The sequence below is a fragment of the Amaranthus tricolor genome, chromosome 6 (assembly GCF_026212465.1).
Source record: "Amaranthus tricolor cultivar Red isolate AtriRed21 chromosome 6, ASM2621246v1, whole genome shotgun sequence".
Lineage (NCBI taxonomy): Eukaryota > Viridiplantae > Streptophyta > Magnoliopsida > Caryophyllales > Amaranthaceae > Amaranthus > Amaranthus tricolor.
This window is the reverse complement of record NC_080052.1, coordinates 6696495-6719977: the sequence shown is the minus strand read 5'-3', so window position 1 is coordinate 6719977 and position 23483 is coordinate 6696495. Positions and strand designations below refer to the sequence as shown.

The window sequence follows — 23483 nt, the reverse complement described above, 5'->3', positions numbered from 1 at the left end:
TTCCATCGTACTCTCCACAACATCAAGAGAACAAAGTTGCTCGACCATGGGCTCTTTTGAAGACTTTTTAAAACCAATACAACCTTCTCTTGGGCGACCTAGTATAGTAATAGTCTCTAATTCACAATCAATGAGGGCACCCAAGATCTTCAAAGCATCTTTCCCAAGTATGAAGGGAGTGTAAGGATCCTCGACCATGTCTAGCACAACAAAATCGCATAGGACCATATTGTTTTCTACTTAAGTAGGTAGGTCCTCGAACTCCCCACATGGCATCTTAACACTTTGGTTGGCGATTTGGATGGTCTTTCTTGATGGCTTGAGCTCAAAAGTGAGTTGCTTGGAAATAGACATTAGCATGAGGCTAATCGAGGCCCCTAAATCACCTAGTGGTCCTTTTGAATTGAATTTCCCAAGAGTGACCAGGAGCACAAAGGGTCCTCTAGCCTTTTCCTTTATGGCCCATATGCCTTAGATGATGGCACTTACTTGTTCTGGTAAATTGACAACTTTGCTCTCGAGCCTCTTTTTGTTCCCCAAGACAGTCTTCAAATACTTGGCATATTGAGGCATTCGCTCCATAGCCTCCAAGAATGGGATCTTCATCTCAAGAAATTTAAGAAATTTGGCTTGCAATTGTTTTTCCATCGCGTCGTATGGAAAAGGTAGCGATGGGGCATGTAGTCAATCAAAAGCCCTTCTCTCTTGGATTTTCTTCCATCTCTCTTCTTGATCCAACACTCTCTTCTCTTTTTCTATTTCAACCTCATCTCTCTTCTCTTTAATTTCTTCATCCTTCTTCCTAATTTCTTCCTCAAAAACCTCATTTTCTTCTCTCCCCTCAAGATCGTCTCTATGCACAATATCCCTATGTAGATCGCTACCCTTTGAAGAACTTTCCCCTAAATCATCATTCTTTGCCTCCATTCGAGCAGGGTAGGAAGTCCCCGATCTAAAGAAGATCACCTTGCATGTATGGTGGTTAGGGTTGGAGTTTGAGGTGTTAGGTGACGGGGGTTGGGTGGATGGGTTGGGTTGAGGGTTGGATGAGAATAGTGTTGGTGGAGGTGGGTGGGCTAATTGGGCAAGTTGGGACTCCAACAGCTTTTGTTGGGCTTGAAGTTGTTGCATTTGTGAAATCAAAGTTTGATTGATTTGAGAGACAGTTTGGTTTTGTTGAGCAAGAGAGCTCACTTGAGTGGAAAGGTAGTCATGACTAGGATCTGTACATTTGGTGGTTGAATATGTTGGTAACAACTTCTGATTATTTTAGCTAGTGCACTGTAATTAGGATCTATACAATTAAGTATACATGTTGGGTAAGTGAGCAAGAGAGCTCACTTGAGTGGAAAGGTAGTCATGACTAGGATCTGTACATTTGGTGGCTGAATATGTTGGTAACAACTTCTGATTATTTTAGCTAGTGCACTGTAATCAGGATCTGTACAATTAAGTATACATATTGGGTAAGTGGTTCATCAGTTTTAATAAGGTTGGTTAATTAAGGTTGCTAAATATGCAGCTTGGTCATGTGCTTAATAACTGTGCATACATGGTTCTGATGGACTAGATTATAGCTACACATGAGTCCAAGTCATGCATAGTTTCTAATTAGGGGCAATGACATCCAAACATGTAAGGATAAATGGTACCACAATTGAACCAGACATGCTGGTGCATGACTTCAACAAAGGTTCAGGGTCAGAAAGCCCGCTAGTGAAGTTTGAGATATTCTTAACCAAAGGAAGCTTACTTTGGAACATGCTTAGTCCTTTTTATGTAATTAGTTGTTTCAATGGTTTTGATAAATAACTCAAAATTGTTAGGAGTTGGTTAGAAGGTAGTTCAAAGTCACATGGACTATCTTTTCATTAAAAGTCATGTGCTAGTGAACTGCTTAGCTTTCTATACTTCTCTATGCTCAGTGGTTAATAGCGTAGGGACTATGAAAAGAGTCGGAACTGATTTTTTGATGATAGTTAAACTAAGCCTCAACAAGCCTTTGGAAAAATCAAGCAAAAGAAGTATGACACACATGTTTTGAACCTACTTGATTTCATAAAACCTTTTGAGGTTAATAGAGAATTAATCACACTACCTCAAGGTACAACCATTCATATTTCATTCAGATCACGAATTTTTAAGGCACATCAATGGATATATGAAGCCTAATGCCAGGCATGGAAAATAATTGCAGGGTTGTTGCTGGGGGCAGGCAAGGAGTGCTGCCGCTCTGGGCCCAGCATATGTAGGGGCCTAGTTTCAGTGTAATCTGTGGGTTTACAGTAGATATTTTTAGGAAGAAGCCATGTTTAAGAGAGGAGGAAGAAGATGAATCTTGAAAAAAATACTTTATTTATATATAGAGATTCATCACTAATATTTTTTCAAGTACTTACTAAAGATCAAAATCGATCTTCAATAGAAAGGGCCCACATCTATTACTTTACCTATGGTCTAGAAAATGTCAGAAACGACAATGCAGGTAAGTATATTTCTTATAGTACTTCATCATCTCTTATAAATATAATAAATGGAAAACAAACATCATTGGTGATGTCCTGAGTAGAAGAAATCATCCATTAACAACACTAGAGACGAGAGGCGGATGTAAATTAAATTAATGTTGTCAACTGATATCATGTGACTTATATACAAACCAATATTCATAAAATTACTAAAAAGTGCGGTGCTAAATTGGTAGAAGATTTGGTGGTTGATAGTAGGGGCTCAGGTTGAAGCCTTGTAGACTTAGTCAGAGACGAGAACAGCAACAAGAGGGGATGGGGGGGTGAATTGTTGTTGTTACGAGTTTAAGCGTTTTTTCCTTGTTTTTGCGGAATAAAATAAAATAAATAAAGCTTAAACTTAGAGCGAAATAATGAAAGAGACAACACGATTTTTACGTGGAAACCTTCTAGGCCTAAATAGAAGGAAAAACCACGACCCCACGGGATTTCTAAATTCTCCACTATGTTTAAGGCAACTTGTTACAATAACATTAAACATCTTACTTCACTCGAAGCGCATCAACTAGGCCAACTTCTCTCTGAAATTGCTTCACTCAAAGCAACAAACTTAGCTTCACTAAAAGCTAAACTCCACACTAGCTTCACTAAAAGCTATGTCCTTAGCTTTACTCAAAGCTATTCTCTTCTCTAGCTTCACTAGAAGCTTTCTAATTCCCCCTAGACTCACCCAAGTCTAGTTACAAAGATTCTCTCAAAAACCCTTACAAAAGGATAAAAATTCTCTAAAAATAAAATCAATGAGTTGCACAAGAAAATATTATAAATTAATTGCCATTTTTAAAACAAAATTTTCTTGTAAAAATTCTCCCAAAATCACATATGATTTAATGGCTCATACTAAGGCAAGTTTTGAGGAACAACGGAGTCCACTATTTATAGAGTCAATTTCCCTAATAAAAAGGAATATTCCAACCATTATTCCCTTATCCCAAATAATAAGGAGAATAATGTGGATCTTAAAATCCAAGTCAACAATCGGTTATTCTCTGAAAATAGGCATTAGACTTGACCAATTCAAGTGCACGGTTATTCTAACAATAACCGCTGTTCCTATTTACTAATAATAGATACTGTTCTCTTTAGCAGCAGTTCCCATACACTAAAATTAGCTGCAGTTCCTTTTTCCAATAATAACCACGATTTACTTTAGCTAAATTTAGATATGGTTGCCTTTAGCTAATAGTAGGGAGGGTTACCTATTACTAATATTAGGGACAGTTACCTTTAGCTAATAATAGCTACGACTTAGGTGCTGTTCCTATATTTAGTAAATACAATATTCACTAAATATGGATCCTAAAATAAAGGCTTATATTTAGAAAATCACACGTTAGATATTTTAGAAAATATTATGCCAATTAACTTTAATAATTTATTAATGCAACAAATTAACTTTAATTAATACATCAACTAAAAATAATAATTAAAATAATAATCAGAATTTTCAGTGGACTTAAGCTGACTCCAGTTTAGGAACAGTGCGCTGTCTCCAATTTCCAGTTTTGTCAGAACATCCAACTTAGGAATAGTAGACCTCCTGTCTCCATTTTACATCCCAAGCGATATACTTCTTCTAACATCTTTTGGATCCCTTTGACACGTACATTTCCATGAACCAAGTCATAGGCACTATCAATGATCATAATAACGACCGGATATCGACCTGCACACAATCTCTAAAACATATTTGATTAAATAAAGTGTAGTCATCATCAAAACTCAAGAGGTCCAACAAATTCCCCCTTTTTGATGATGACAAACTTTTAAACAAACTTAAATAAAATAGAGTAAAATCAATATTGTAGAGCACGCTAGAGATTAAAACAACTCTACATAACTTAGTAAATTAATTCCTTACAGTATAATTTACCAAGCATAAATTAAAAACAAATTACTCTAATAATAAGAATTATTTGAAATAAACATAACAAAACTTAGCAAAATTCTGAACAATATTAGCATTTTTATCACAATATTCATATAACAATTTGGAGCATAAAGCATAAGTAATCACAATAATATCAGAGCAAATAACAAATAATTTACTAATTTGATGATCAGAGCTAAAAACAAACAGTTTGGTTAAAATTAACCAATGCTAAACTTATCTCAATTATATCTGAGCATATAAATCATATAGATCAGAGTAGTTGCAATTAATCAGAGCTAAACTTGCTAAACGTATTACTAATCAGAGCTTAATTCATATAAATCATCACATATATCTGAGCATACAATCCAATTAACACATATAGCAGAGCATATAATCCAATTCATCTCAATTATATTATATATCAGAGCATCAGAGTATGTATGAATTAGTAGAGCATAGCATATAGCATTCAGATCATAGAACATAGCCACAATCCTAATGCGCAACAACGAATAGATACTGATAAAAACCAAGCATACTCAAGAATCATTTAAGTTTGTGCCAAATATTCCCCCTTTTGACATCAATAAAAAAGAAGTAGGATAATCAAACCACAACACTAATCTTATTCATATAGTCAAAGAGAGAATCAAGATACAATGATCAAAAGTAAGTACCAACAAATGCTAGCATGATGAGCAGGGATTAAACTTCACAAACAGTTAGTAGCATAAAGAAAAAGATGTTCAACAAGCTATCAATTATAGGAACAGTACCCCAGCTGGTACAAAGAAAAACATAAGTAGAATAGTGTTTGAGTGAATGATGGTTAAGACAATTAGAATTTTAAAAGCAGTAGGAGGAATCAAGATGTAGGAGCTTGTTCATTAATATATTCAGTTTCCACCTTAAGAGTATCAAGTTTTGCACCCAGACGAGCTTCCATTTGAATCAACTGGTCCGTAAGAGAGGCTAAGGAAACACGAAATTCATCTTGGAATGCAAAGAAGCGGGCCTGCAATTCATCTAGCTTCAGGAGTATGGAAAATAGAGGGGCTGTAGGAACTGTAGTGTCACCTAAGCCTTGGTTTAGTGAGGTGTGTACTGGTGGTGGTGAAGGTGATAGTGGTGGTGAAGGAAAGTGATGGGATGAAGGTGTGGTTGGCTTAGGTGAGGAAGGATGGCTCGGTTCAGCTGTTGTGTATGAGGTTGAGTCATCGTCAAGAATAACAACAGGCCTTTTGCCTTTAGAAGCTAACCTGCGACTCTTCCTAGGGGTTGAACTAGATTGTTGCTTGGTAGGCACAGAAACCTCCTCATTTTCCTCTTTTTCTTCCTCCCTTTTCTTTCTCCACAGCTTCCCTTACAACTTCCCCCTTACTGGTTACTTCCACCTATTCCTCAGAACACCTTCTACCTTCCCAGTGGCAGAGGGAACAGGCTCCTGTTCCTCCTTATTATTTAATTCCTCCTCCTCAATTTTTTCTTCTTTTGCTACTTCATCGGTGCCTTCCTTGTTGTCAGAAATCACATCAGATTGTTCACAATCATTCTCAAGAGTCCCATTTTCATTCAATTTAAGGTGTAAGTTACTTAAACACTTAGCACCTATAATATTATTTGGAACCATGGGAAAGTTTTGACCTTCCAGGGGAACACCCAGCTTCCTAAAAATACAAGTTAACAAACCTCCATACCTTGTCACACATCTTTTTGATATACATTCACTTAAATGAGGTATGTATATGTATATATATATATATATATATATATATATATATATATATATATATATATATATGTATATATATATATATATATATATATATATATGTATATATATATATATATGTATATATATATATATATATGTATATATATATATATATGTATATATATATATATATATATGTATATATATATATATATATGTATATATATATATATATATATATATATATATATATATATATATATATATATATATATATGTATATATATATATATATATGTATATATATATATATATATATGTATATATATATATATATATATGTCTTAATGAAGGAAAATTGATTTTGATGTTGTTAGCCATACAATAAATTAGGGTTGCATCTCGCAGATTTACTTCACTGCGTTTAGAATGTCGCGGCAAAATGAATCTACGAGCAATGTTATATAACAATTTGTGTAGAGGAGACAGTATATTGTGGCTCACCTTCCCTCGCTTTTCAATAATTCCTAAAAACTTCCGGACATTCTTTTCATCAATCCCAGAGAAAACTATTTTTGACCCAACATAATAAACATCAAACCCAATGGCAGGCACACCTAGCCACTCTCCCAATATCTGACTATTGAATTCAATTTTAACCTCTTTAACAAAACTCGAACAAACACCATTGTCAACAGAAAAGTTTAAAACAAACTCACGCATCAATTCTGGGTACATTGGATTGCAGCAGTATTCTGCCATCAAAGATTCCCAGAACTGAGTTTGTAAGATTGCGTGTAATTGAGGGAAAAAGGTGGATTCATACCATTGTTTATCTAGGCCAAACCCAACTATCATTTCCTTTGATAATTCTTCAGCGTTCAAGTGAACAGTAACTTTTGCCTTCTTGGCTGAAGATGATTTCTTTGAAGTGGAGTCTCTCTTTCTCTTGTTACTTGCATGCATTCTAGAGGCAACAGAAGTGTCCTGCTGTTTTCTTGAAGATGACTCTTGGGCAGTGATTAGAGGTGATGGGTGAATTATTTTTAATGGTTTGGGTAGTTTCATTTTGGGTGTGCGGTTTTTAGTTCTCAAGGTGATTTTGTGAGTTGATGAAGAGGAATCAGCAGATAATGCGAGAAGATGAAGATGATTTTAGGGTTTGATGTGAGAAGATGTATATATTGAATGTGAGGGGGCGTGTGTTTAGGTGTTTCATTGTACCTCATTTACTTTAAGCGTGTGAAGTCATTGTATGAAAAGGAACTAGGCGGATTTAGAGAAGAATTGTGATGATTCGACTCCTACTTTTTAAAAAAAAAATGCTGGAAAAAAATATATAAATTGAACAATATGAAATATTTTTATGAGAATGAAATCAATGGAAATTTTATGCTACTATAATTTGATCAAATTAAACATGCAAACATGAGAGCATTCACAGTATTTACTTTTAAATAGTGCGTACCTGATCCTTTCGATAATTGATTTTTCAATCAGGTTTTTTTGTGGTTGATCGACCTTTCAATTTTCATTTTGTCTTTAAGGATCATGCTTGTCACTTACTTCAATGCAGCTTAATCATGCCAAGTTCCAATCTCATTTTATCGTGTTGTTCCCTTGGAAGTGGTTTAGTCATGATATCTGCAACTTGCTCATTTGTGTTAACATGCTTGACTATTATATTTTTATTTTCAACGTTGTCCTTAAGAAAATGATGTCTTATATGTATGTGCTTAACCCAAGAATGATTCACTGGATCTTTGGATATGCAGATGACACTGGTATTGTCACAATAAATAGGAACACATTCAAACTTAATACCAAAATCTCTTAGCTGCTGTTTTATCCAAAGCATTTGGGAACAGCAAGCTGCTGCTGCTACGTATTCAGCTTCGGCAGTGGATAATGCAACAGTGTTTTGTTTCTTGGAACACCATGACACTAAACATGAGCCAAAAAATTGTACCATACCTCATGTACTTTTTTTATTCACAAGATCTCCTGCATAATCTGCATCACTAAAACCTTTCAAATCATAGACATCACTTTTAGGGTAAAATAGGGACAAGTCATCTGTTCCCTTCAAATATCTTAAAATTCTTTTTACTGCAGTATAATGTGATTCTTTGGGGTTAGATTGAAATCTGGCACATAAACCAACACTAAATGAAATATCAGGTCTACTTGCAGTTAGATATAATAAAGAACCAATCATGCCTCGACACATGCTTTGATCAACATTAGTCCCTTTTAAGTCTTCATCTAATCTAACATTTGTAGCCATAAGTGTATGGTTGGTTTTAGCGTTGTTTAGACCATATTTCTTTAGAAGTTCTTTTATATATTTTTGTTGATGAATAAAGATATCGTTTGCAGTTTGTTTAATTTGCAAACCAAGGAAAAAATTTAATTCTCCCATCATGTTCATTTCAAATTCAATGCTCATAAGGTTAGCAAATTCTTTACATAGCAATTCATTTGTGGCACCAAAAATAATATCATCAACATATATTTGAACAACTAAAGTATCAGAACCTTTATTCTTAAAGAATAGGGTTTTGTCAATTTTACCTCTAACAAAGTCATATTGAATTAAGAACTTTCATAGTCTTTCATACCATTGCCTAGGAGCTTGTTTCAAGCCATAAAGAGCTTTATCAAGCTTGTAGACATGATCAAGACAAGAGGTATTTTCAAAGCCTGGGGGTTGTTCAACAAAAACTTCTTCATTAAGAAAACCATTTAAAAGAGCACATTTCACATCCATTTGATATAATTTAAAGTTCATGAAAGCAGCAAAAGAAATTAAAATTCTAATAGCCTCTAACGTTGCTACCGGAGCAAATGTCTCGGTCTAATCAATACCTTCTTGTTGATTGTACCCTTTGACCACGAGCCTTGCTTTGTTTCTTACAATTATTCCATACTCATCTAATTTGTTCTGAAATACCCATTTTAAACCAATTACCTTTTTGTGTTTTGGTTTGGGTTCTAAATGCCATACTTAGTTTCTTTCAAATTCATTCAGTTCATCTTGCATGGCTACGATCCATTCGGAATCCTTTAGAGCTTCTTCGTGATTTTTGGGTTCAAGTGATGATAGGAACGCAAAATGTGCACAAAAGTTTCTTATTTGGGATCTGGTTTGTGTTCCCTTATTCAAATCACTTATAATCAAATCAAGAGGATGATAACTTTGATATTTCCAAGGTTTGGGCACAAATTCTCGTGTGGGAACAGTTGCATGTTCTGGTTCATCAGCTTGACTGACATTCTGTTCAGCTGCTGGATCAACTTGCTCATCTGTGGGAATAGCTGGTTTGGGAACAGTCTGTTGGTCCTTATTACTGGCAGTTCCTGATTCTAATCAGACCTTTCTGCTTCTTCTGGAAACGGTTGTTCACCTGCTGTTCCTTGATCTAGCACTTTCATTTCTTCATCATCGTCCTCTAGATTTCCAAGACCTATTTTAAAATTATTTATATCCTTTATCGCAAAATTGAGAAATGCTTAGTAAGTTATGTTTCAAATTCTCGACTAAAAATACATTATCGATTGCATGGGAACTAGACCTTCCAATCTTTCCTTTGGCGATTGTCTCACCCTTCATATTGTCACCGAAGGTTATTGTTCCCCCATCATAGGCTTCAAGTGAGAGAAATTTAGATTTGTCACCCGTCATGTGCTTGGAACACCCACTGTCGAGATACCATGAGTTGTTCCCTCTCACTTGGACCTGAAAAAAATTAATTGTTAGTTACAGGAACCCATGCTGTCTTGGGTTCCTTGTCGATTTTACAAGAATATGCTTTCTTCGTCCAAACGTTATCGACATAGTTTCTGTTAGAGACAGTGTACTGTTTCCTTTTGGTGCACTAGTCCTTCAGATGGTCAGTTCCTCCACAGAAGGAACTGATTCTGTCACTAGGGAGATCTACGTAAGTCTTCTTCTTCTTGTTATTCTTAAAGTAATTTAGGCCTTTTGAATTTTTACTTTTGGCATCTTGAATCCATTTGGGAGTAATTTTGATTTTCCCTTTTTCTCTTGAATTTAATTCAAGCTTATCATTTTTGATACGGTTGGATTCTAGATTCAATTTTAAATTTTGAAAATCGTTGCACAAATCTTTAGTAGATGCATCATTCAATTCTTTATTCAAGCCTAGTAATCTGTATTACGATAACTCAATATTAAGAATAACATTTTCCTTTAAGGTGTTTATATGGGAGACATGGTCTTTACCTACTTTGAGCTCCTTTTCCAATTGGAGACACTTATCATTACAATTTTCAAGTTTAATTTGTGTCTCCTTTAGCAACTCTATTAATTTATTTTTACTCAATTTGGATGGATGGAAAGAAAATGAGTTAGAAGAATATACCTGTTATGGGTTTGGGAACAATTTCATTGTTGGAGTTAGTAGTGGTTACGTCAAAGTCTCCAATTTCGATGACTCTCCAAAGTTGATAATTTTCCGCTTTGAAGAAGATCTCCATCCTATTCTTCCAATAAGTGTAGAATTTTCCATCAAACATGGGTGGTCTTTGAGTAGAGTACCCTTCTTCCATTCGCTCGTTCATAATTGACGTCTTGAGAACACCAGGATTTTGCCCTCAGGGTTTCCTGATCTAATGGGAACAAGGTTCTGATACCAATTGTAGACTTAGTCAGAGACGAGAACAGCAACAAGACGAGGGGTGAATTGTTGTTGTTACGAGTTTAAGCGTTTTTGCCCTGTTTTTGCGGAATTAAATAAAATAAATAAAGCTTAAACTTAGAGCGAAATAATGAAAGAGACAACACGATTTTTACGTGGAAACCTTCTAGGCCTAAATAGAAGGAAAAACCACGACCCCACGGGATTTCTAAATTCTCCACTATGTTTAAGGAAACTCGTTACAATTACATTAAACATCTTACTTCACTCGAAGCGCATCAACTAGGCTAACTTCTCTCTCAAATTGTTTCACTCGAAGCGCATCAACTAGGCTAACTTCTCTCTCAAATTGTTTCACTCAAAGCAACAAACTTAGCTTCACTAAAAGCTAAACTCCACACTAGCTTAACTAAAAGCTATGTCCTTAGCTTTACCCAAAGCTATTCTCTTCTCTAGCTTCACTAGAAGCTTTCTAATTCCCCCTAGACTCTCCCAAGTCTAGTTACAAAGATTCTCTCAAAAACCCTTACAAAAGGATAAAAATTCTCTAAAAATAAAATCAATGAGTTGCACAAGAAAATATTATAAATTAATTGCCATTTTTAAAACAAAATTTTCTTGTAAAAATTCTCCCAAAATCACGTATGATTTAATGGCTCATACTAAGGCAAGTTTTGAGGAACAACGGAGTCCACTATTTATAGAGTCAACTTCCCTAATAAAATGGAATATTCCAACCATTATTCCCTTATCCCAAATAATAAGGAGAATAATGCGGATCTTAAAATCCAAGTCAACAATCGGTTATTCTCTGAAAATAGGCATTAGACTTGACCAATTCAAGTGCGCGGTTATTCTAACAATAACCGTTGTTCCCATTTACTATTAATACATACTGTTCCCTTTAGCAGCAGTTCCCATACACTAAAATTATCTGCAGTTCCCTTTTCCAATAATAACCACGGTTTACTTTAGCTAAATTTAGATACGATTGGCTTTAACTAATAATAGGGAGGGTTACCTATTACTAATATTAGGGACGGTTACCTTTAGCTAATAATAGCTACGACTCAGCTGTTGTTCCTATATTTAGTAAATACAATATTCACTAAATATAGATCCTAAAATAAAGGCTTATATTTAGAAAATCACACGTTAGATATTTTAGAAAATATTATGCCAATTAACTTTAATAATTTATTAATGCAACAAATTAACTTTAATTAATACTTCAACTAAAAATAATAATTAAAATAATAATCAGAATTTTCAGTGGACTTAAGCTGACTCCAGTTTAGGAACAATGCGCTGTCTCCAATTTTCAGTTTTGTTAGAACATCTAACTTAGGAACAGTAGACCTCCTGTCTCCATTTTACATCCCAAGCGATATACTTCTTCTAACATCTTTTGGATCCCTTTGACACGTACATTTCCATGAACCAAGTCATAGGTACTATCAACGATCATAATCACGACCGGATATCGACCTGCACACAATCTCTAAAACATATTTGATTAAATAAAGTGTAGTCATCATCAAAACTCAAGAGGTCCAACAAGCCTCAAGAAACATATTTTTAATTACCAATCTGATTTATTTTCTAAACCTTGAAAACTTATTCAACGCGAATATATGATTTTTTTTCAAACCACACACATTTGACTTCTCCGTCCATTTTAGTTTCTTACCTTCATCTTTAGAAACACTTATTTTGGGTGCACAACAACAACCAGCCAACGGAGCAATTTGCGGCCCGCCACCCATAACCTTCCGCATCACTCCGTCAAATGTCAACTCTAGCCACTAACCGATCTACCGTCTGACGTTATTTTATCGCAGCCACCAACAACCATATATATATACTTTTTTTTTTCTTTCTTTCCATAAAAGTTTTAAATTTTTGAAATCGTTATAGATTTCTCATTTCTTTGAATGTTAATTGTTAAACATTGTGTTAATTCATGATTGTTATAGATTTCTCATTTAAGATTTTATTTTATTTGGTGGTAAATCTATATATAAAGGTAATTGTTTCTAAATCGTTACAATTTATAGTGTTCTAAAAACAAATGTTAAGGTTTAAAATTTTCTCTATATTTTTTTAAACAAATTATACTACAATGGGTTCTATAACCGCTAATTTTATCGAATAATTTTAATTTACATAAATAATTAGACATAGTCATGTCTCAGCGTGAGGTAATGCACCATTTCCCTTTAGGCGTGTATATATACACCAGTTTTAAGATAATAGTTTTATTTCAGATTTTAAAAAATATTTGTTGGGGTTTAACACAACTTTATGACATGAAGTTTGTAACTAGTACTTAATCCCCAAAAAAAATTGCAACAAATTCTTAAATAATTGTACCCTCTCCACTTCCATTCAAATTCCTCAGCTTTTAAAATAATTCAACTCGAAATTAGCTTCATTTTAGACTGTGTAGCTTTGTTGGATGGTATCAATGTCCAATCCCTTGGTCTTTACCATCGATTCAACCTGGCCTTTTAAAGTATGAAGTTCTTGTAGCCTGCACTCTAATATTAACTCAATCAAATATTTGTTAAAACCATTGAAAAATGTACCTCATCAATTCAATATGTTATTAGATTTCATGAAGTTAACAAAGTAGCTCATTTTATTTTTCTTTTTTAATAAAAAGAGTACAATCTCTGAATAAAAATGATAAATAAGAATGTCTGCATAATCTAAGCCTTTTTCATTTTCTGGCACATAAGTTCAAATGCGTCTTTATAACTACCCAAAAACTTTAACTAATCTAACTATACCTTGCCATTTCAGCGCGTTTCTTAGCTTGCTCAGCAATATCGGACAATTCTCGATAATTGTTATTTTCGTTAAGCAATGCATCTGTGTTAGATGGTTGAAGACCATGACGGGTTCGTTGAGCCACAGCCCATTGTGCCTCTCTTTCCCCTTTCCCATAATCTTTTTTTGTTGTGAATGCAGTCTACAAATATATAATTTCATATAGTAATTTAAAGCATAACCGATTGGATAATATATAAGGTATCAATATATAAGATGCAAGTATAAACTAGCTAAGTTACCTTGTTTTGGATCATACCATCCCATGCTTGTCCAGTCAATGAGTAACGAGCAACAAATTTGAGGATGTCAAGGGGTATATAACTTACAATGCTAAAGAGCCAAATGACTCCAGCCCATCCCCAACCAATGCCAGTTACCCTAGCAAACTCCCACTCTGCATATACTGCAATGAGGGTTGCTACTAGTTGAGCAGCAAGGAAGGTTATCACTAGAAGGATCCCAGGGCGTTCTACAAAAGACCAACTCCTTGACCGGGTCACAAAAATGAGCGCTTGACTAATGATACTCACTTGAAGGTATATGGCTGCAGTTAATTCATCATCCTTGCTTTTAATCGACCTCACACCAAACAAATCCTATAAAATAATATAGAGTATTAATGTATAATAATATTATTAATTCAAGTTCATACTTCTATCTAGTATGGTTATGAACTTACTGTGAAAAGATTGGTGTCATGTGCAAGAAAGAAAAAGAGAGCAGTAGTTACAGCCATGTAACTACCAAGTATGATTCCAGTTACAAAAATCTCATTGAGTTTCCATGAATCAGGAACGGGTGAAGGCTTCACCCTATCCTTAGATATCGTCATGATGGTACCATCATTAAGGATGGCAATAATTAAGACCATAAAAGGAGGGAAATCATACTCCCATATAAGGACTACCAAGAGAAACCCAAAAACTATACGTATAGTGATTGATACAGCATAAATTGTGTAGTTCTTCATCCTTTGGAAGATAGCCCTGCTAGTCAGAACAGCACTAATAATCACACTTAGCCCAGGCTCAGTTAACACAATGTCCGATGCACTTCTTGCTGCATCTGTCGCATCATCCACTGCAATACCGATGTCTGCCTTTTTCAATGCAGGAGCATCATTCACGCCATCTCCAGTCATACCACATATGTGGTTCCTTTCTTGTAGCTTTTTTACAATCTCGTACTTATGTTCTGCATACACGAGCATATATATTATACCTATTTTTAGTTTAAGCTATTCTTTCTTATCTTTTGTATCTTATTGTTCCATGATAATTAATGTCAACAAAACTGGGCTTTTGGATAGTACCTGGGAAAACTCCAGCAAAACCATCTGCCTTTTCTATAAGCTCTTCAACTGGGATTGAAGCAATGTATTCGTCTGTGCTTTGACCTAAAAGGGTGGATGAAGGATACATGTTGGTGCCCATGCCAAGTCTACGACCCGTTTCTTTTCCAATGGCGAGTTGATCACCAGTAATCATCTTAACATTAACACCGAGATCAAGGGCCCGACGAATTGTCTCTGCACTGTCATGTCTTGGAGGGTCAAAAAGTGGCAAGAGACCAACAAACTCCCATGGGTTTCCTACACTCTCCTTACTCTTCTCTGGTATGGCCTACACAATATGGAAATAATTTTGTTAAATTAAAGTATTTTAGCTTAATTATAATGATAAAGATATATAAAAATGTATTTTTTTATTACTTGTCTAGCAATGGCTAATGATCGTAGTCCACGATCAGCATAACTATCAATCACTTCATGAGCCTTTTTCATGGTCTCACCCTTTAGTCCACAAAGTTCAATTATCTAGAAAATCGCACATAAAGTTGCTTATTTTAAACACGTATAATAATAAATAATAATGTCATCATTAATTAACCATGTTGGTTAGCAATTGGTACCTGTTCCGGAGCACCTTTGCTAACCCTGTGCCATTCCCCATTTGAGTCAATGTAAGTAATTGCCGTTCGCTTCTCTACAGGATTAAAAGGCAAGAAATGTACCTCCTCAATTTCAGCTCTTGCCTACAAGTCAAAAGTTGTGTAAATACATTGGAAATACTTCATATGTGAGAAAGATCTCATATCATTTAAAAAGAGGGTTTTAGACTTGCATATAATACTTGGGGTAATCCTTCTAATACCACATTGTTTTGCAAAAGAGTTAATTTATCAAGTGTGTATGCAAGTCAATACATTACCCGTTGGTTTTGGGTCCGAGCCCACGGATTCTCTTTAGATGTGTCTACACGAGTAAGCTCACATGGTGATTAAGAGACGAATTATCAATGTGTAACAAAAATCTCTTTGATATGTAACTTAAAAAGTTGGGTGATTCTTGCTCAAAACACCAACTATTTCATTAAAATACATATGTATTAAATTTTGACATTATGTTTAAGGTTATTCACATTTATTTATAAATAAAATTTTTTGCTCGTGTTACAATACTAAGTGTTTTAGAAGTCATTTAATTTTTAAAAAAATATTTTTAAATTAATTGTTTAATTACTAAATAACTATAGAATCGTGTTTTATGATAAAAAATTAATGCTTAAAATTGCATGATTTTAGAATAAAAAAACAAATTCTAAGAATGTGAAGTACCTCTTTTGGATCACTCAACATCCCAACAATGCAACTATCAATGGCATCTTGATTTTCAATTCTAGAAGCCCGTGCACCAAGCAAGATAACATGATCCCGATCTATATCCTTAATGAAGACTTCAATAAGGGCCTTATCAACTGTTAGCTTATTAAGAGTGAGCGTGCCAGTTTTATCACTACAAAGGACATCCATACCAGCCATTTCCTCAATGGCTGTCATTCTCTTAGTGATGGCACCCTGTTGGGACAAACGATGAGACCCAATAGCCATTGTCACTGACAACACTGTAGGCATTGCAATTGGTATTCCACCAATCAGGAGAACTAAGAGGTTGTCTATACCTTCCCTATACCTTCTATGTTGGATGGGAAACATTACTATTATCTCAATCACCATTCCAACAGAAATTGAGATGATGCAAAAGTTACCAATAGACGTCAACACCTATATTATTTTTAAGACAAGATGAGAGTATTAGATTACAAAAATTACTATATTGACATATAACTGTCACCTTATATATATATATATATATATGTATATATATATATATATATATGTATATATATATATATATATATATATATATATATATATATATGTATATATATATATATATATATATATATATATATATATATATATATATATATATATATGTATATATATATATATATATATATATATATGTATATATATATATATATGTATATATATATATATATATATATATATATATATATATATATATATATATATATATATATATTTATGTATATATATATATATATATATATATATATATATATATATATATATATATATATATATATGTATATATATATATATATATTTTATATATATATATATATATATATATTTTATATATATATATATATATATATATATATATATATATATACATATATATATATATATATATATACATATATATATATATATATATATATATATATATATATATATATATATATATATATATATATATATATAAATATATATACATATATATATATATATATGTATATATATATATATATATGTATATATATATATATATATATGTATATATATATATATATATATATATATATATATATATATATATATGTATATATATATATATATATATATATATATATGTATATATATATATATATATGTATATATATATATATATGTATATATATATATATATATATGTGTATATATGTATATATATATATATATGTATATATATATATATATATATATATATATATATATATATATATATATATACATATATATATATATATATACATATATATATATATATATACATATATATATATATATATACATATATATATATATATATATACATATATATATATATATATATACATATATATATATATATATATATACATATATATATATATATATATATATATACATATATATATATATATATATATATATATATATATATATATATATATATATATATATATATATATATATATATATATATATATATATATGATTTTGTTAGGTTGAATTATATAAAATTATTTTTGATTAGAGGAAGTATTTCAATTAATTGCTACTTGCCCTTTGAGTATTTCTAGTATTAAATTTTGTTTTATTTCAAGAATAAAAAATTACTTATTTAGTATATGATTGTTAATATATTTTTTTACCTTTTGAAAGTGACCGACTTGATTGGTGTTGTCGACTAAATGAGCAGCTTTGCCAAAGAAGGTATGAACACCAGTGGCAATAACAATGGCCTCAATTTCACCTTGTTTACAAGTAGAACCAGAATATACTTCATTTCCTGAGTTTTTAGTCACTGGTAAGGATTCTCCGGTAAGGGCAGCTTGGTCGACCTTAAGGGGGTCCCCTTCCAAAAGTCGGGCATCTGCTGGGATAATATCACCCAACTTAATGCTTATTATATCTCCAGGTACCAATATAGATGCATCTTCCTCACACCATTTTCCATCTCTCAACACCTTATTTTGGCCAAAGAAAAAAAAAATCTTTAGGCTAATTCTAACTAAGTTCAAGTACATTAATATATACATTCAATTTTGCAAATGGTTGTTGGTTTGAACTATTAGCTGGTTCAATTGATTGAAGATATTGGTTGATAAGCAAAACTTTTTATTTAGTTGTTATGCCGATATTTGGTAAAAGAACTATTCATAATTACGTTTTCAATTTGGTGAAAAGTTCAAGTTTTTTGTTGGCTTGAAATTCATTTACAAAAAAAACTTTTTTAGTTTTTCGTCCAACGAAAAATTTAAAGATAAAATTGAAAAGTTAATAAAAACTCTAACCGAAAGCGATTTACCAAACACACCGATAATCAAATTTAAAACAATGTGTGGGTAGCCCTACCCGCCCAGTCATAGAATACCGCATTGAAAGCTCCAGCCTGAGTACGCAGAAAGGAATTCATTTATTGCCACCACTCTGCTATCTCAGCACATCCTATACAGTAACCCTCCCTGTGGGAATAGTATTTAACAACCAAGCCTGACCCGCCTTACTTAATATATCCATCCCGTTTCCATCAAAAAAAAGCTTTAGTTAATTACGGGACTTTCTTGTAAACATAAAAGTCCTTCCTTATTTTTTTTGGGGGGAGGCGGAGCAGTCAAGGAATGAAGCAAAGAAATATCCCAACTCAATTACCTTTGTTTTAGGAGCAAGATTGGCCATGAGAGAGGCTGCAGCATTTCCTGCATTGTTTTCTTCAATAAAGCTAATGGTTGAGTTGATTAGAAGTAAAACAATGATTCCAACAAAGTCTTGCCAATCTGGAGGTCGGCCTCCGCCATTAGCCAAAGCTATAGCCATGATGGCAGCTGCCTCCATCACCCATGATAAAGGATTCCACATGAATCCCAAAAACTTTAAGAATTTACTCTCCTGGACAATGAATTAAATATAAATTATTGTTTATAGTTATTAAATGTACTTTTAATTATTGAAATAATATATTTTTGTTTTCATGATTTATGGAAATTGATGCTAACATTGTATTTGTATATTTGACTTTTATATGAGATCGTCTCATCACGAGGTGTACAAATATAATTAACTCATTTTCTTGTTGATTATTTTAAAATTATAAGCGATCACTTGAACAAAATAAATGTACATGGGCCAGCCTGTTAGAGAGGGTTGTATGAGATTGTCTCGCCATGAGATGAACCCACATAATGATAATTGGTATTAGTTTAGATAATTTATGTGGTTGGTTATATATTATTTATTACATTCATTATCTATTTATATAAATATTGTAATTTGCTTCCAAAGGTAGATAAGTCGTTGCGATAGATGTTTTATGTTTTTTGCAACGATTTAGTCGTTGTAAAAAATAGTAATAACAAATATCACTTAATTTCTTTTTCTACAATTGGGTCTTTGCAAAACTTTTGATCTCATGTATTGCAACAACTTATGTGTTATTATGAAAAATAGATATTTATTAACGATCAAAGTTGTTGCCAAAAATCCAAAGGGTTTGACAATCACTTTTTTCGTTGCAATAAGAGTTGTAGAAATTTCAATGCCATTTTTTTTGCAACAATAAGTCGTTGAGAAAAACACCATACTTGCATCTACTTTAATCTTTACTAAAACCTTTAGCTATGATCGTACATCCAACAACTAATGTCATTGCAAAAAACATGTTTAGGAATCAAAAGCGGTTTTTGGCAATGACTTTTTTGTTGCTAAAAATGATTTTTTTTATATTGCTCCATGAGATCATTCATTTAAAAATTTGTGTAACAAAAAATATAGAATTGAAATAATTATGATCACGTTTCTTACCTTTTTCTCCTCAAGTTTATTTGGACCAAAGATTTTGAGCCTTTTATCACCCTCAATGGATGTTAAACCTTCTTTGGAACATCTCAAATGTTGAAAAACTTCTTCCACGGGGATATGCTCCTACATGCACAACAGTATGTACATCATTACAATAAGTATTTTTCTAGAGGGTTGCCAACTTTTAACCAATAATAAATTCTTGTTGAAATATATATTGCTACTTACAAGATCAATATTTTCATTTTTTATTTGCTCTAGAGAGAGATCTCCGCTAAAGCCCATTGGGTTAAAAGTGATAAATCACAATTAGGATTAAGAGACAGAAGCTTTTAACACTTCTATCAAAAATAAAAATATTTTTTGATTTCGGCTTTTGTATATCATCAATTTGAAGAAAATTACTTTTACTATATATGTTTGATTTTATTATAAATTTCGTATTCTTTCTTTTTTTCTTTTTTTTTCTTTTTTAATCCCTTGTTACCCAAATAAGCATGCTAATTGTTGAAGGGTCCAGGGATGATTGACTTTTCTTTGTTGAAGGAAAATAAATTCCTATGAATGGAAATGAGAGGGCAAAATTTGAGAATATGAAGCTATTTTTTCTTATACTTCATTATAGAGAGAAAAAGAAAGAAATAGAAAGAAAAAACATTGATAAGCCCTTATTCTTCGGAGGACAACAAGTTTTGAAGTGAATTATTTATTTCACCTTATTTTAAGGACATCCACATTTAAATAAAAGATTAAAAAACACTAATAAAAAAAGTATTGTCTTATAAAAATGACTTGTTTTTCTAAAAGGTGAAAAATTAAAGGTTTAATTATTTTGTAAATTTAATTTAATTAAAATTCTACTCTAATCGACAGAACATTATTGTTTTAACTTTTTTTATTCGCGTTTCAATAATTATGGTTCTAAAGTGTTTTTGCTCACATAATGGGTAATGGGTAGATTTAACCTTTTTTTATTTTTTTGTATTTTATTTTTTAATGTTTTTTATATTTATTTATTTTAAATATTTTTATTTTTTTACTTTTTTTATTTTTTTACTTTTTTTATTATGATTAATTTTTTATTATTTATTTAATTAATTAATTAATTATTTATTTATTTATTTGTTATTTTTTATTTATTTTTAAAATATTTTTATATTTTTCTTTTTTTCTTTATTTTTAATTTTTAATTTTTTATTTTATTAGTTGATTTTTACTTTTCTCTGAAGTAGAAACCAACGTATAAAACTAAACAAAAACTCACGTATGATAACGGGTACATTATTTTTGAGAGAGTGTACATATATGTAAAACATAAGAATATTTACGTACCAATTAAAAATAATTATGTATCATTCAAGAAAAATTATGTACGACACCTATTTGCATTTTAGGGTACATATTTATTATTTTAGGGGTACATATTATTATTGATATTAATATTATTATTATTATTATTATTATTATTATTATTATTATTATTATTATTATTATACGGTTATATATATTTTTATAAGTAGTACATATTATTTTTGAGCAGTACGTATATTTTTATAAGTAGTTGATATTATTATTTTAAGAGTATATAGTATTATTGTAAGGATATATATTTACGTATTGGTTAAGAACAATTATGTCACATCTATTTGCGTCATAGGGGTACATATTAATATTTTAAGGATATATATTTTTTATTTTAGGGATTATTATTATTATTATTATTATTATTATTATTATTATTATTATTGACAAACAAAGTTTTATCATTCATTGGAAAAAACCAACCATTCAACCAAAATATGGACCTTTATCAACCTTAATTTGTATCAGTATGGAAACAAGGCTTATCTTCTATGAAGGATATCCTCACCCAAGTCTTCATGTGCATAGAAGGAAAAAGAGACCAAAAGCAACAACTAGTCGCAAGCACTAAAACAAATCAAAACAATGAATTTAGCCTATACGACAAACTACGACAACCAAGACTATAAATCAGTATGAACAACCTAGAAGCTGAAAAGACCTGAAGATTAAAACAAGCAACTGCACCTATCTGTCACAGCTAGCAACAACAACATATAGTAGCCTACCAAGAACAGAGTCAAAAAAAAATACCATCAAAGGCACAAACTAAATGAAAGGAACTATCCTATGCCATCTGCACATGAAGCTGCCGCAGAAGGATTCTTAATAAGTACAAAATCAGATCCAATTAACTATTTACGAATCCTATGATCAGTCAATGTAGGATACAAAGCCACAAATCTATCTCTAATTATTGTTCTAATCATGTTGCTTATGTGTTATAGGGATTTCAAAAACCCCTTGCATACTGCCTCATTAATGCTTACCCATATCAGGTTCACAATAGAAGCAAAAATAACACAAATGACGCTCCTTAGAAGCTTACTCTCCTTGAATTTCCTGAAGTCCATGCTGTCTATAGGTCAAAATTTAATCTTTATCCAAGATTACAGTTCGTTTATACATTGAACACTAAATGAACATTCAAAAAACAAGTGCTTCATTGTTTCAACTTGAGACCCACATAGAGGGCAAAGATCATCAGCCAACACCCATGTACATTTGAGCTTAATTTTTGTTTGCAGCTGCCTAGCTACTAACTAACAAACGATGCGATATTTAGGAAGTGAGATCCTATTCGATACAATGTGCCTCCATCGAAGTTTCAAGTTGGATGTAATCAAAACCATATAAGTGTCTCTAATTGAATAAAAGTCTTTCCCAATCCATTGATGAAGCATGTCCTTCACAATGCAGATTTTTCTTCAATGTCAAGCTAGCTGTGATAGGCGCATTGAAGATATCCTAATGACCACCCTTGGTATAGACTCCGCTAACCCACTAGAACCATTAGGACTTACTCAACATTGATAAATGCCATGCAATTTTACCTACAGCACCTACATTCCAAATTTGAAGATTCCTGATACCCAAACCACCTTCCTTCTTAGGCTTACGCATCTCCGTCCAATTGACTTTACCAGGTTTATAAACCTCCTGCACACCAAACCATAAAAAGGATCTGCAAATAGAATTAACAATATTAATGACTCTTCGAGAAAGAATAAACGTTTGGCACCAATATGTTGAGATAACCATCAAAACTGAGTAAATAAGTTGTAAACAAGCCACATAAGACAAATATTTGCCCTGCCAATCTCTAGTGCGCCTTGTCATCTTATCCGCAATTTGCTCACAATCCATAGCACTCAGACTCTTGGAAGACAAAGGAACTCCAAGGTACTTAAAAGGGAGGTTACTAGAAGTAAAATGAGAGATTTCTCCCAACTCTTTCTTAATGATAATTGGCACCCCAACTGTATAGATAGTAGAATTTGTAGAATTAACTGAAGCCTAGAAGTCTTTGAGAATGT

The 23483-nt window shown here is 32.2% G+C and overlaps 1 protein-coding gene across 2 annotated transcripts; it reads right to left on the bottom strand.

The window, feature by feature from the left end:
• Positions 1-12915: 12915 nt before the first annotated feature.
• LOC130814876 (ATPase 8, plasma membrane-type-like) lies at positions 12916-20656 on the bottom strand. 2 transcript variants are annotated; one of them, XM_057681113.1, is made up of 12 exons: positions 20314-20656; positions 20089-20208; positions 18940-19176; positions 17940-18254; positions 16231-16677; positions 15526-15648; positions 15326-15430; positions 14927-15236; positions 14294-14808; positions 13854-14210; positions 13572-13753; positions 12916-13319 (listed from the first exon to the last, which is right to left on the bottom strand). In XM_057681113.1, exons 1-12 carry the CDS (start codon positions 20368-20370, stop codon positions 13277-13279), a joined length of 2811 nt encoding a protein of 936 aa, XP_057537096.1. In that variant the 5' UTR covers positions 20371-20656; the 3' UTR covers positions 12916-13276. The 2 variants fall into 2 exon arrangements, with proteins under 2 accessions (XP_057537096.1, XP_057537095.1); XM_057681112.1 differs by having other exon boundaries at positions 12916-13312.
• Between the last annotated feature and the right edge of the window lie 2827 nt (positions 20657-23483).

Coding starts and splice junctions, on each gene's coding strand:
- LOC130814876 (XM_057681112.1), bottom strand. CDS start 20,370: ATGGGCTTTAGCGGAGATCTCTCTCTAGAGCAAATAAAAAATGAAAAT. Junction 16,678..17,939: donor AAGTCGGTCACTTTCAAAAG/GTAAAAAAATAT, acceptor AAAATAATATAG/GTGTTGACGTCTATTGGTAA. Junction 15,431..15,525: donor GCAAAGGTGCTCCGGAACAG/GTACCAATTGCT, acceptor GCGATTTTCTAG/ATAATTGAACTTTGTGGACT.